Source organism: Astatotilapia calliptera, chromosome 8 (assembly GCF_964374335.1).
Source record: "Astatotilapia calliptera chromosome 8, fAstCal68.1, whole genome shotgun sequence".
In the NCBI taxonomy this organism is placed as follows: Eukaryota; Metazoa; Chordata; class Actinopteri; order Cichliformes; family Cichlidae; genus Astatotilapia; species Astatotilapia calliptera.
The window spans coordinates 18,351,194-18,366,567 of record NC_137429.1 but is presented as its reverse complement, the minus strand read 5'-3'; the positions used below and the strand labels follow the sequence as shown (position 1 = coordinate 18,366,567).

General features: G+C 43.8%; 1 protein-coding gene across 1 annotated transcript; it reads right to left on the bottom strand.

Moving 5' to 3' along the window:
• Nucleotides 1-9,900: 9,900 nt before the first annotated feature.
• ccdc78 (coiled-coil domain containing 78) lies at nucleotides 9,901-14,168 on the bottom strand. The gene is made up of 13 exons (XM_080305754.1): nucleotides 14,106-14,168; nucleotides 13,722-13,853; nucleotides 13,547-13,633; nucleotides 13,092-13,448; nucleotides 12,921-12,971; nucleotides 12,742-12,830; nucleotides 12,415-12,493; nucleotides 12,145-12,270; nucleotides 11,869-12,065; nucleotides 11,387-11,561; nucleotides 10,519-10,562; nucleotides 10,332-10,428; nucleotides 9,901-10,226 (listed from the first exon to the last, which is right to left on the bottom strand). The coding sequence occupies exons 1-13, from the start codon at nucleotides 14,166-14,168 to the stop codon at nucleotides 10,095-10,097; spliced, it is 1,629 nt and encodes a 542-aa protein (XP_080161880.1). The 3' UTR covers nucleotides 9,901-10,094.
• Between the last annotated feature and the right edge of the window lie 1,206 nt (nucleotides 14,169-15,374).

The window sequence follows — 15,374 nt, the reverse complement described above, 5'->3', positions numbered from 1 at the left end:
GCTACCTTTTCTCAGAACATAAGTCACTCCAAGTGCTCATGAATCAGATTCCTGAAAGCGCAGAACAAATGGCGTGGCCGAAGAGAGCGAGAGGGCCTGAAAGGGTGGAGAGATTTAGGGACTGTTTGGGACCCTGAGGGTATTTGGACAGGGAAGGGAAGGGAAGGTCGAAAAACAGCGAGAAGAATTCTGTTGTCTTCGGCCTCCCGTTTTTAGGACAGGAAGCAATAAATTGCCATTAAGGGAGTGGCACGGCAGGCCCGGCTGAGCTGAGGTGCCACACAGTCGCCTGCTTTATCCTGACCGCGTGTGCACGAGGAGACAGTCGAATCAATGTGTTTTCCACTCTGCTCAGAGGTCGAGTTGCTTGGAACATGGATAGATGAGGAATCACTGTGATCACTGCTGCATAAACACCTCCAGAAAACTCTCAGATTTACTGTGAGCTGTAAAGCCATGTGGAAAAGAGCAGCTGGGGGAATTAACCTGGTGCTTAAGTTTAATTGAAAAGAATGCTTCCCACGTCTGGCTGCACTCCCGTAGAAAGGCACAGGTTTGGCGCCACTGTCTCAGGAGCTGATGTGGGTGAACCTCCAGCCTCCCCGACCATTTACTGCCTCAGTGCCCCTTTATAACATCCTTTGGCTGGGTGGCCTCGAGCTGCCAGGCTCTTCACACACACACACACACATAAAAATACTCAGCCCCCTCCCCTTCAGTCCATCTGAGCTTACTGCTGCAGAGCTGATAAGCCAAAACAAAGAGCACTCAAATTATATTCCCTACCTATACATCATGTGACATTTTGACAAAGCTCAATTTCCTGCATTGTTGTCACTTGTCTGTGACCCCAGGTTGAACCCCTTAAAAGGACACAGTTACACAACACAGTTACACTGCTCAGTTTAAATGCACACAAACAGAAAAAAAATCCCAATAAGACTTTGGGGATTGTCGTCAAATATCCTCTTTTGATGGCAGCGACTCCTTCAATGCTCAGCTTAGCAAAGCAGGAAGCACTCAAGAAAGGAGAATCCAAAGCAGTGGGAGAGTGTTCCAGGGTGCGGACTTTAGAGGGAAGTGGCCGGAGACAAAGCTCCAGAGATGAGAGTGCAGACAGGGGGAAAGGTGCGCCCAAACACGGCACAGCAGAACACCCCACCCACTGCTGAGGCTCAGCACAAGCTCTTCCTGTTATCCAGCTTTAAAAAAAAAATCTGAGGATGAATCAAACTTAATAATAAACCTGGAGGTAGTTTTGCAGTTTTCCTAATGTGAAATGATTCTGGGGATTTTTGACAAAATCGCAACATAAGGCCTAAATATATGCAACAGCACTGCTTTCGGCGTTATAACGTAGTTTTTTCTTGTTTCTTTGTTTTGTTTTTGGCTATTTATTAGAGCTGAAACCAGCTTTGCTTCTCTCTCTGTGGTTGTGTAACTGCCAGATCATCAGCTGCGTTTCTTACACAAACTTTCGGTACGCTCGCTGCCAGATCTCTAAGTGCGGCTTCTCACACTAATCCTTCATCTGGATCCTTTTTCCCTCGCTGGAGCTGTCTTTTCACGGGTTCATCATCTAATCTTTTCCATAACTTGGGTCCACAGCTGCTGGTTGTTGTGCTGTCGTAGATCTAAAACAGTGGTTGCGATGCTCTGACACACACTTGACAGCGATCTCAAACCTCAGTCTCTTTGTGCCAAACGGCGCTGAAGGCTCTTAAATGACCTCTGAAGCTCTTCGGCCTCTATCCCAAAGGCTGTTACATTTTTTATCTGGTGTATAAGCTGAGGTGATGAGTTACACTGTTGCACACGTTAGGTGGTCAAAGAAGTGATGAAGACACAGCCAGGGATTTCAATGTGCTTTATTTTCCCACAGATGCAAATGGTTGTTCCATAGTTCACGGTAACTGAACATTAGCTCGTACAAAACTTGGTCCATCCACCTCTTTGTTTGACTCGGTGGTTGTGATTCCTGCTGCCTCTCCATCAGCTCGGCACCAGCTGAGGATGAGTCCTTGTAGACTTCTATGACCACATTTTGGCTTCCCAGATTCCCAGCTGACAATTTCTTGTTCCCATAACACCCCGTAACAGCTGGAAGAGGTGATTTCCAAAAGGAAACTTCACTTCATGCCATGCTGATATACGCATGGAAAAACCTCTACAGCAACATGCAACAGTGTTTTTTAAATCACGATCTTTCTGCACTGAGCACTTTGGAAAAACTGGTAAGTCCACAGAGCGGAGCGACATTTGGGAGACAAAACGTAGAGTAGGCAGTTTGGGTGGGTTGAGAGGTCAAAGCAAAATAGAGAACAAGTGTATAGCAGTGCAAGAGCATGTTTTTCTGTCCATGTTATCCCTCTGAAGTGCTAAAGGGTGGAGAGCGAGTAGCACCCTTTGTTCCTCGAGAGGCTGCAGATGGCTTTAATCCCTTCCAAAATGTGCACTGAAAATCAATCAAGACAGGGTGGACATGGTGTATGAGGTTGGAGGCGGGCCCTGCCGCAAAGAAACACAAGTTGGGTCAAAGAAGCGTCTTTGGTGCTTTCCCGCCAAAAAAGAAAGTATTGTAAGAAAAGACAGAGGGAATGAATTGCAACCCCCTCCAGCGAAGGCTCGCTAGCACCGCGTCGAGCTGAACACAGCTGGGGCTGACATCGCCGGCAGGGGGTACAACCACAAAAACCTCCACACACTGACATCACACCTTAATAATGCCACTTAGGGTCACTCAGTGCTCAAGGAAGACGAGAAACATGGCAGATGGACTGATTAGGATTCATCCTCTGCTGCACTTGAACAAAATTCACATCTGAATTCAAATCACTATAGCGCCGGAGCTAATAGCTGCAGTTCCTCAAATGGCCACTTGAGGCTTATTCTGAGACTGGTGTCCTATGGCACGAAGTCTATACAGGAAGACAGCCTTACAGCTTCAAACCAAGAGCGCGCCAAGCAGCAGATGACATCACAGTGTCCTTTTTTGAAATATTCTCACTATGATGCGATCATGCTTGAGGTGTGACTTGCATTTCTGCACAGTTGTTTCCTGGAATAACCTCACATAGCAGCAGAATTCGGTGTTAGGCGAGGACGACTGATGTCTTTGTCTCTCCTCCTCGTGCAGCTGACGTCAGCCTTCTTCATAACAAACTCCAGACAGAGGGTCGACCCACCAAAGACAAATACACCTGTTTTCAGCCGGGCCTTTAAACGCTCCCAATTAACCAACAGGATTATGGTTTTCTGACAAAAACCTCTCTGATTGTCAACACAAAAGGGAGAAACTTCCCCAGAAGATTAGCTGAATTCTTCTCTCACAAAGTGCCCACCCACTCTATCTTTCTCCCATCTAATCTTGCAGCGCAGCACTGCCTGCCTCTCCTTTTGCTCTTTATTTTGTTTTGGGCTTTTTTCGCCTGTTATCTTGCTCTGTGGAGTAGCTGTCTTGGGTTACCTCCTCAGAGACGTATTGCACTATACCTATTGTTCGAACTGTTTATTAAGGAAAGAGGTAGGCAGGAGCGAAACTGCAGTTTTGTTGTGTTACTAGTATCTCCTTGCAATGTTCTCTTGCCCAACACAGCTTCGAGGCAGGATTTGTCAGCAGATACATTTGGTGCACAGGGCTGTAAAACCTGTCTATTTTCACTGAGGAAAAACAAGTAGCTTGACACAGAAATTTAGTCGATATCAGTCAAAAAATAATGAAAAATTGTCGTTTTGTCTTGCTTCTCGAGGTTCTCTAGCTTTGGTGTAAGGTTTTGATTTCCAACCTCTGTCCTGCATGTCACAGAAAATAGCCAGCTTTTAACATAAGGGCATATTAATACATAATGTTACATCTTCTATGTTTTAGTATTTGGAAAGCTAAAAGTCAGAAGGTCGTCTCTTTAAGTTGAATGGTGTTTATAGTTGTTCAGAACAGCCTTCCTCGAGGGAAGGGTGAAGCCGGCCATCACGTGAGAGGCAGTAGACAAAATAATCCAAAAAATGAGAATAGTGGTGCACACCCTCAGACGCTTTCATGTTAGGGGTCGATTGTGTTCCACAAGCAGAAACAGCTGAGTATTGATTAAAATGAGGGAAAAAAATTCAATCAAAGCTTGACAGAGAAGTTCAAAGCCTCCTTACACTAATACCTTTGCACCATCAGCCAGACACGATGCAAGGTAGGTGTGAATGTAAACGTCATGCTTTAAAAACTAAACCTGCAGAAAGCACAGGTTCTTCAGCAGAAAGGCGTGTGTGTGTGCGTGTGTGGTGGGGGTTCATTATAAAACACTGAGTCTAGTACCAAGTGATCATTTTTTCATACGTACAATCCTTCACTAAAATCTAGTCTTACCATCTTATACTAGTCTTACTATGAGCACTTCTAGCATTTCGCTAGTTGAAAGCTAGCTGAAAAACCCATGATACTTTCTAACAATAGATTTTTAAAGAAGTTAATTACTGTGATATTTTAAAAAAGAAGCAGAGACCTCATTTATTTACTGTAATTAATCTAATGTACAAAAAAAATACTATTCAGCAAAACTAGAACAAATATTTCGATTTATTTAGATTGTTATTTAGTCAGACCACCTGTCAGTTAGTTGCTTTAAGAATGCTCCAACCACAGGTACCAACATCACAAACCCAGTCGGGAGGTCTGGTTATCAGTTTAGCTGAGGTGAGGCATCGCAGACAGACATCGCTTACAGCTGCCTGTATTGGCCTCCACCTGTATAATCATTAGCCTTAATACAGTCAGTCACCCATTATTTTGGTCACTCCACGGTCTAATACGGACAATAATACAGAGAAAAGCCCAACATTGGGAAGACCCCATATGAGCAAGCGCTTTAGGGGACAGTAGGAAGGAAAAACTCAATTTTAACAGGAAGAAACCTCCAGCAGAAACAAGGCTCAGAGAGACCAGTTGGGGGTGAGACACACTGTGGAGAAGAACCAGAGATGAGTAATAACTAACGATTAAATGCAGAGTGGTGTATAAACACATGCTGAGAAAAAACGGTTGAATGAAAAAGAAACATTCATCACTGTATCATGGGAAGCAGCCTAGACCTATTGCATTGTCTAGCTCCCGAGTCCAAACTGGAGCTTCAGTGTATTCCTTTCAACAATATCACCAGCAGCCAAACATCCTTAAACTCAGAGACGTAACACAGAAACTTGTCGTGACTAAAAATTGCTCCTGGAATTCAGTGAAACCCAAACATTTGAAAGCGTGAAAGTCTTGAAGTACCAACGCCTGCTTTTAACATTCATAAAATCACAATTTTAACTCTTGGAATGTGGTTAAAGCGATGCTAAGTGGCTGCCGAGAACACTTCTCGCGCTGGACGGAGTGAAAAGGGTGGGGAGGGGGAAAAAAAGTGTAACTTGTGAAAGCATTTATGCATCAGATGTGCTGACAGTCGGGCGGTGTGTTTATATTCCAACAGAGTGCACTGGCACACTGTGCATCAGCTCAGCCGCTGCAGCTTGTCTGATGTGTCAGATGCTCCCTGAGTTTCCCTGCTCATTCCAGGGGAACATGTGCGCTGGAATTCTCCCCCAATTAAGACAGGGATTAGCTGGGTCTACTGTGGGAACCTGCTGAGTGTGGGAACGCAGAGGGCCTGCCCTTCTCTCCTTCCCTCACCGACACTCAGCCTCATTCTCACTCACTCCTGTTCATTGAGCCGCCTCCCTCCCGTCTTTCTCACCAGTACTGTAACCGTTCCTCCTCTCCAGTCTTCCACACTCACTCTATCATCATTTAGCACGGCTGTTTGAAGCACACCCAGCTTAAGCTCAATTTATGAAATCTTGCTTTCCCTCTCATCTTTATAGTTATGCAACCAGGACCCGTTTACAATTTTTTTTAACCCCCTTTTCTTGCAGCCACCCAGACTCTCCAAAGCCTTCAGTCCTAATTCTTCAAGGTTTCTAAAGTGCACGGCTCGTCTCTTCTGTGCACCCCTCTCCTGCCCCCTTCCCTCCTCCCTCTTAATGCCTCTCCAGCCTTCATACTGAAAGCTTGTCTGGAGGGAAGCTGAGGACTCTTGCATGAATAGTCTCAGACTGTCAGACTGAAAGAGGGGGTGAAAAGACAGCTCATCAGAAACGACAGGTGTCTCAGAGAACGGTTACAGTTGATGTTGGTAGGTCTGCAGTTGTTGTATCGTACACTGCACGAGCGATTTATGGGAAGCTCGTAAAACAATAAAGTTCCAATGACCTCCATTAGAACTAAACATCCATGAGAACAGCGAGTCGTCCCCCCCATCGTCACTACATTTCTTTCTCATGATCTCGCGATGCTCTCACTATCACACCAGATTTTTCTCCCACATTCCTCGCACTCATTGTCACTTTTTCTTCCTCATTCCCACTCTTCCTCAACTTTCCTTGCGTTCCCAGAAATCCATTCCCCGTACACCCCTCGACCACACAAGGCTTGTCCGTTCCAATTACGGCAGGGCCGTGCAGCACCCCCACCACCACCACCACCAACCCCCTCCACCCCAGGCTCACACACAGCCCACTCTCATTAAGCTTGTATCAATTAGGCATTAACCTCCTAAAACAAAGGGGCTCTTGACGAGCGGCCCATCGCGAGCCATGTGAGGTACTTCCTCCGCATCGCTACACCCCACTTCCCATCCTCAGAACGACACATTCGTGCAACCTTTTCACCACTTTCCCACCACCAAAACAAATGCGCGCCCAAAGTATCATCGACAAAACAGAAGAGTGTAGGGAACGTAAATAAGCATCATATGTTTCCATGTAGTTGCTAATGTTGATTAGGTCATGGTCCTGCATTGCAATGATTCCATGTAAAGCTCAGTGATAATGGTCCATGCGCTCCTATAGTTGCTGCGTGAATGTGACGCAACCTTCTGTCGACAATATAAATGATATTGTTGCGTGGGTAACTTTAAACAGAACTTTTTTAAATTATTGAAACACAGCATTTTCTTCATTCACAATTCACCAAGAAACCCAGACACAGAAACAAAATAAATATGTCATGAACATAAAAAAGATAAAAATTTGAAATAAATTTGAAATGATAAATTATTGTGTATATGATTGTGTGTGCCTAAAAAGACAGAAAAGGGGAGATAAAGTGTTAAATGAGCTCGGATGTGTTAATCACAGTTTTAATTTGGTATCAGTAAAGTAGAAATATTAAAGAATGTATCATAATTTAACTGAAATAAATTTCGTCTTTGTGGCGTTTAAACTGTTCACCCTTGATCAGAAATAACAGAGTTCGTTCAGTTTGGATTTTGATGCTGAAATCTAAAATGCTGCAGTCTAACCCATTACACCCATCAACCTTGGTCATGCAGGCCTAGAGACCAGTCAGTGACCTCTAGTTGCTAGGGAAAAATGTGCATTTCCCAAACCATTGGCAAGTGTTTGCTGGCAGATGCTAGCAGTCCATCCATCCACTTCTACTTATCCAGTTCAGGGTTGTGAGGGGGCTGGAGCCTATCCCAGCTACCATGAGGCAAGAGGCAGGGCACACGCTGGACAAGTCACCTAACCCCTACACCTTACACCAAACACTTAACCTACTAACCCCACTAACTGCATGTCATTGGACTGTGAGAGGAAGAGAGAACATGCAAACTCCACCCACAGAGAAAGGCCCCGACCAGAGGGTGGATTCAAACCCAAGACCTTCTTGCTGTGAGGCAAAAGTGCCATCTTCCAGTCTGCTAGCAAACAAAGCACCATATAACTCTCTACCAGTTTCACCTTGTGAAACCTTCAGGAACTTTTCACCAACCACTTGTACATTTTTCCTTAGCAACCTGTTGTTTCCAGGGGGTCACAGACTGGTCTCTAGCACAGTGTGACAGAGGCCTTAGCAATCAATTTCACAGCGACTGGCATCAACTTCCATCAGTCACTTGCCAGCCAGTCGAGGAATACATTTTTTCCCTCGCGACCGGTGGTTGCCAGATGGTCACTGACTGCTTTCGTGGGCGACTGGGGCCTTTCATAGCCTCTGCAGGCAGCAGCCTTGGACTGGCACCCACGTCTAAAAAGGAACCCAAAGTACAATTGCCTTCAAACAACATTGTTTCCAATGGCCACCAGGGGGTGACTCCTCGGGTTGCACGCTCGTACACATTTGTGTTATATCAATAAGAAAATGACTCTGTTGCTCACTTCTTTTTAAGGGTCTGAAAATTGCTATAAATAGAAGTTTTTATAATCCTTCTAAGAGAAATATCACTATAACTGAAAAGACAAAAGGCCCATCACACTGATGGTGGATTCATTTGAATGATTGCTTCTCCCCATGAGCTCATATTAACCTCACAAAGAGCTTTCTCATCAACTGAGCACCGGATTCACATAAACTCATTTGTGTTTAGTTTACAGTTTGTCTAACTGCTCGTATTTTTGGAGGTTTTGCAGGAAGCAGGCACTTTGCCTCCACTTCAACTGGAAAAAAGTCATTAACATTTTTTTCTGTATTTTACTGTCAGCCAGACTCTTCACTAAGCCATTAACGGGATTTCTGTGTGGTTTAATGCAGCTGTTACATTAAAATAACTACCAACCAATCCTTCTTGTGACACTCATTTATACTATTTAATCAAAGCCTTTGCCATATTTTACTTGTTAGTTCCCATGAATGAAATTTTCCATTTAGATGTCTACAATCTAAATCTAATCTAATAACGGTTATGGCCAGATTTTACTTCATAATAGCGGTCACATATGTGGCAGCAGATAAATGGCAGCTCACATACTATGGAGTCAAAATTTCCCATCTTAAGGGGGGGGTCCTGGCACATTGCCTCGGGGACCAGCTGTGGTGCAGCAGAGCACTCTGCACTTGCTATGTTACAATCTCCACTGCGTGCTCTTTATTTATTTACTAAGAGCAAATTAATTTTGTGCAAGTTTGCGGAGGTATCCGCGCTTACGCATTACGACCGGTGGCCAAGCGGCAAACCTGGATTTGATTTTCCCACAGACGGCTCTCCCACAGATAGAGAGGAGTGGTCTCCAGCGCCCAGCGTTTTGGCACAGTGACTATGTTGGCACAGACCCAAAGCTGAACACCCCCTACCCCTTTTCCCAGGGCCCTGGGAGTGTAATACATTACTAACAAAATCCCACTTCCCATTCCTCTCAAACTTTCACACCCCTGCCCCCCCTCTTTCTCTCCCATGGCTGGCATGCCCCCAGAAATGGGAATTGGGGTGACATGCGTATGACTCCTTCAATCTCTTCTTTTCTCATCATTTCCTCTACAGTACGGTAGCATGAACATTAAAAAAAAAATTTTTTTTCAACGTAAAGTTTGACATTGTTTTTTTTTCTTATTTCAAAAAAACGCTAAAGAGACTTTTATAATTTTAAAGTTCTGCCTGTGAACTGTGGCAGGACACCCAGCCACCAATCTCACAAGAAAAGAAAAGCAGACCCTTTCACTGTTAAAGGGATTTAAAGGGAATAGCTGCCCATTCACACCATCACTGAGGTTATAAATATGAACCCTCATTCTGGAAAAAGCCTGGCTTGTCTGCCTGACAGTTCTCAACGCTGTATTGAGGGGAAAGCATTCACAGGCGTGCATGTGTCTGGGTAACATGTAATGACATTATTCTCACCACGGTGACCCCTCATTGTCACAACGCTTTCTTCTCCCGAGCTCGTGAAATTGACATAAGCTCTACAAACATTCCAGGCATTTTTTTCTCAAGGCCAGATTCTTTGAGAGGACGGGCGCTTTCATAGCGGGGACCATCAGTGCTCGCAGCACCACCTACTGATGGGACAGGTTTAAATGCTTAAAATGAGCTATTTAAATACACTTATACTGAGTATATTGAGATCTGAGAAAAAAAAGAGAATTTTACAAATTCATAATGTTATATATTTAATTTTATTTTGATGTTTTCATTTTATTACTTGTTTCCTTAGCATTGAGCTGATTTGGCGCTTTGGGAACGCCCCGCCTCCTCTACTGTCCCGTGTAATCCGCGCAGATGTGCGATCTCTTGTTCATACCTGCAATCAGTAGTCAAGACCAATGTAGCATGCGTCTGAGAGCCGACGTTTTATAACCTACACATCAAGCTACTTCCTGACCTGCTCAGGTGCTTTTCAATATAGTCCTGCAACTCCAGCACCTGAGCCTCTGCAACTGTCACTCTGGTCATGAGAAGGGCACGCTCCTTCTCAAAGGACACCTGTTTGAAGGAATGAAATCTTCAAATAACCTTTTATTAGCATTTTGTTTCATATTAAGTATGTAATCAGACAGTATAAAAAGCTGAAAATAGTGATTTGTTTACCGGTGTGGAGTCAGTGGGCTCCTTCAGCTGTTTTCTTATGTCACCACAGGATTCTTCGAATCGCTGCTCCGGTTTGTCCAGCCTGGTAAAGTCACATTTTTCAAACATTTATTTGACAAAATGCACAGCTGACCACATTTGTTATCTGATAAAAATAAGAGCAAGAAAAAAAAACAGTGACACTCACTGCTGACGGTTTATATTTTGCATGGGTATTTTGAACGTAGCCACCTAAAACGGAAAAGTCAGGCTTAAGATCAGGAATGATCCTCTCTGTATGAAAATATATCCCTCACACCATTATACCACCACTACCAGTCTGAACAGCTGATACAAGGCAGAATGGATCCATGCTTTCACCTTGTTTTTATGCAAGGTTCAGAGACAGGCTCAAGACTTCTCAAACCAGGAAATGTTTTTCTGTTGTCCAGTTTTCGGGGATCTTATGTGAATTGCAGCCCCAGTTTCCTGTTCTTTGCTCACTGTGGTCTTCTGCTGGTGCAGCCCATCGTTTTTAAGTTTATCCTGAGTTTAAACTTCTTGTCTTGACTATGACTCTATACTTAAATGCATTAAATTGCTGCCCTATGATTGGCTAATTGATTTTTGTGTTAACAAGTAGTTGAACAATAATAAAGGTGTCAGTAAGTGTAATCTTTCCTTAAACTGGAAACAAGTCTAAACTTCTCATTTTAGAGAAGTCAGTGAGTATTTCTCTGATTTACACTCATGTTCTCAAATAGTTATTTTTTCTGAAAGCGTATTTAAGTAAAATCGGCTCTGCATGGCACCAAGTCAGAAAAAAAACTGATTCAGAGCAGCGACTTTTATATATGAGTGCTGTTACATGATCCGAATCCACCTCTGCAGCAGTGAAACAGCAGTACAAACTTTAAAGTCAATATTTTCAGTATCACCACTCCCAACAAAAGAAAGTCTCTTAATACGGGAAGTATGGAAACAAAGACGACTCCCTACAGACCGAAAATAAGCACTCACGAGACAAAACAAAAGCAAATCATTCCACTTCAAAGCAGACTTTTGCTTTGTGCTACCTGCTCCCAGGCCGCCTGCAGCTGACCTTCCAGCCTTGCTTTGTCCTGGTGCAGTTGTTGGAGCTCCTTCTCCATTGCATCTTTCAGTTCAGTTGGCTCCAAGTTGAAGTGGGCTTCTGGAGGTCCGGGATCAAGACCATTCTCTGGTTTGGCCAAGATCTGCTCCCTCTGAAGCCTAAAGACCATCATGTAGGAACAAACCAGGTATTATTACACCGCTGATGGCAGTGCTTGAGTTCAGCCCCGCCCACAGATCGGACATTGCCGGGTTAGAATAACTTTGCAACAAAATAATCCAAAGTAGTCGTGTTATATTATGCTCTATGTGCAAGATTTAGCATGTCCTACATGCTAAATCTAATTATGGGAACGTTTTCATACACACTACAATAAATTTTAGTAAATGGATCAGACCATTGTTAAACTGCAGCTCATAAACAATCACGTCTAAACAAATAGGAATGAAACAAAGAAAGCATCACCTGTATGCAATCAGGAGGGCATGATGAGTTTGGGTGATCCTCTGTAGTCTCTTCTTATACGAGCGAGCAGCAGTGGCGAGCTGCTCCTCCCTCGCCCTGTAGGATAAACGAACATCCTGCAGCATGCTGTCGATGAATCCTCTCATCTTACTCGGCTCTGACGGCCTTTTACTTTCTTCAAGCCCATCGATGTAGTCCTGGATTACACAGAGCAGAGGTCTTATCAATACTGCCACGTCTTACTATCAAACCTGCTTTGTGTGTGCCGTTACTCACAGCTATGTCCTGTAAGTAGCACACGAGCCTTGTGCGATATTCCTCAATCAGCTCTTTCACCTGCAGCTGCAGCTTGGAGTTCTCCTCCTCTGCCTCCTTTAATTGTCTCTGAGAGCACATCAGGGCCTTCAAAGGAAACAGCACATACAGAACATCATTACCCCCCACCTATAAAGTTTAAAGTTTAAACAGAGCAAGGGATGGATATACAAAGTTATCACAGCATTACAAATCAGCATATAAACAGTGGTAATAACCAGGAATGCTCACCGCACTCTGCTCAGAGACTTTCTGCTGGCTAACGTGCATCGCTCTGTGGATCTGCTGGTGCTCTTTACCCATCGCCACCCTGGTGACCAAACACAGGCCACGACCACAAGAGAGCACAAATCCACAGAGAAGAAGCAAAGAGACCACATCACACATGCACAGAGCAAGTAAAGCCACAGCTTAGCAGAAAAAAATCAAAGAGGCAACCACAAAGCAGATGCATGTGGGGCAAACACTGGGACGCACTACATCCTGACTGGAAATGCAAAGATAATGATCTTTTATTTTCATTGAGCTTTTGCACAAGTAAATGACAAACACTCGCACACTTTCTCCTCCAGTTTCTTCTGCTGCTCCTTGTAGCTGCTCTTCATTTCCTCCAGCTTGTCTTTGATCTCATCTTGGTTTTCAAGCAGCTACGTGAGGAAGATGAATGAAAAAGCTGAGGGAGGCAGTCAGAGACTTATAAACTTCGACGGTTACTATTTTGAAACTTAAGGACTCACAGTTTTCTGCATGCTTTTTTGCTCCTTCTCCATCTCTGCTTGTTCCTCAGGCTGTCAATACAACATACAAGCATTTCAAATGAACAACATAACAAAACATGAGAATCTGTATTCTAATTCTAACAACTTAAAGTTGCTCCTTATGGTGGAGCTCGATATTTACTGCCTCACCTTGACTGTGTCATGTGACATGCGGGTGATCAAAGCCCGCACCCTGTCTAGCTCCCCATGAAGACCTTCGGTGCTGGTCTTCACACATTGATGCTGCTCCTCCAGCTGCCTGCGGAGGGCGTCCTGGGCCTGGGCCAGCACCAGCAGCTCTGCTGTGAGCGCTCCACTCTTGGCTAATTCTTTATCGTGGACCTCAGCCAGAATCTGGTAGTTCTTCTTTAGTGTGGCATATTCCTCAGTCAAGTCCTGGCCACTAGTCTCTTTCCCTTTCAGGCATGTCTCAGTGGACTGCAGTTCCCTGAGCAACCTGTCTCGCTCTATTTCCAGCTCTGTTATCACACCTTCTTGGTTAAGTACCTAACCAGAGTGAGAAGGAAAAAAAAGTGTAGAAAAGGTGATTCAGGATGATCCTGCCAGCAGTCTTGTTGTGGAAGGATTTGTAGAAAAACCCTCACCTTGGTTTTCAGCTCAAATGTCTCTTCTTCATACTGTTCTCTTATCTTATTAGCCTTAAGTTTCTCCTCTACAAGCTCCTTATAGATCTAAACAGACATTGGGAGAGAAAATAAAAAGGTTAGTTCTGTAGTATACACTCACAATTAAATTATGACTCATGTTTGTTTAACGCACCTTCAGTCTTTCCTCTTCACTCTGGACCAGCCTGCAGGACAGGTCTGTGTTGGAGCTGGCCAGGTGGCTCAGTCTGGTCTCCAGGTAGCCCACTTTGGTGAGGACACGCTCGTATTTGCCACGCCACTGCAACTATACACGCACACATTTTATACAGAGGGGGAAATAATTCTTTGATCCCCTGAAAAACAGCGCCAAAGTATAATGCCTCCACCTCTCTGTGCTCGACTGTGGGGACGGTGTCCTTTAAGTTATACTCAGCATTTCCCTCCCTCCAAACATGACGGGTCAATTTTGGTTTCATCTGACCACACAACTTTTCTGCCAAGACTTCTCTGAATCAAACAGATAAGTTTGCCTACACATGTGCATAGGGACCCTTACAAGATCCCACAAGCAGTTGTCACCTTCACACCAAGCTTCTTTGCTGATGGTCTTGTAGCTCATTCCAGCCTTGTGCAGGTGTAAAATCCTGTCCCTGACGTTCTTTGGAAAGGTTAGAATTCTGTGGACAGGTGTGCTCTATAAATATAACAGTTACGATCAGGAGTATCATTAATTGATCAATTGGTTGGTTGGCTGTGCACCACATGGGCACACAGCCAGTTGTGGCTGGGTTAAAGGAGATCAGGTATCTCACTCAATAACATGCAAATACATTTAGAACTTTATTTAATCAGTTATTTTTTTCTAGGTTGTTTTTTCTTCTTTGTCCATTAAAATGAACCCATTATAAAACTTCGAAACTGTTAATTTCTTTGGAAGAAAGCAAACATAAAAAGCACTAGTCTCAAGGCCTCCAGTTTTGCTGCTGTGTGATCATTTCACCCTTTTTGGTAAAGCTACCTTGCCAAAAGCGAGAATACTTAGTAAGAAGACAAATGGGAAAGGTCTTACTCACATTTTCTCCTGTCAGAGCTTGAACTCGTTCCTGAAGCTGATTTGAATTTTGGTCCTGGCCGTCCATCTTTTCTTCCCCTCCACTGTCAGCTGTTGCTTGTATCCACCAACAACCTCTCCATGACTCCACAACACAAACAAAACTCATGTGTGGAAACTCTTTCTTCAGATTTCACTTAATACCAATCGTGAATAAATGTGTATTATCACCACCACATGTCACAGTAAATGTATTCTGGTGCATATTTGACCGCTCTTAGCCTGCTAACCTGTTAGTATCTAAAGTTAGCTTGGTAAAACATGAAGTACGGGTAACAGTAACAGTTTTATAAGCGACTCCGCTGTTTCTATTTATCCTTTATACTGTATTAATTCAGTCCCTTATCAAAGAACTACGGTACAATTCTATGGACAACGGCGCCCTCTTGAGCACACAGTTGGAATAGCTGCTCTTCTATAATACTTCAACAATCTAGCTTAACAACCCAAGATAGTACCATACGCTCATTATATTACATCATAACTAATGACAGGGGGTTATGCTAACTCAGCCAAACATAACAATCTTATCTCTCATACACAAAAGGTGATCATGATAATTGAAAAAAATAGAAGCACAGTCGAGGTTTCTGCTACACCTTGATACTTAAAAAAGTCTGAAAAGGTTAGAACTCCAGCAGCACTTGCAACACAAAAAACTGCTTTACACCTCAGTCAGTGTGCAGTGAGCTTTTTTGCATATCTAGCTAAAAC

Coding starts and splice junctions, on each gene's coding strand:
- ccdc78 (XM_080305754.1), bottom strand. CDS start 14,168: ATGAGCTACAAGACCATCAGCAAAGAAGCTTGGTGTGAAGGTGACAAC. Junction 13,634..13,721: donor GTGAAGAGGAAAGACTGAAG/GTGCGTTAAACA, acceptor ATGTCTGTTTAG/ATCTATAAGGAGCTTGTAGA. Junction 13,449..13,546: donor CATTTGAGCTGAAAACCAAG/GTGAGGGTTTTT, acceptor CACTCTGGTTAG/GTACTTAACCAAGAAGGTGT.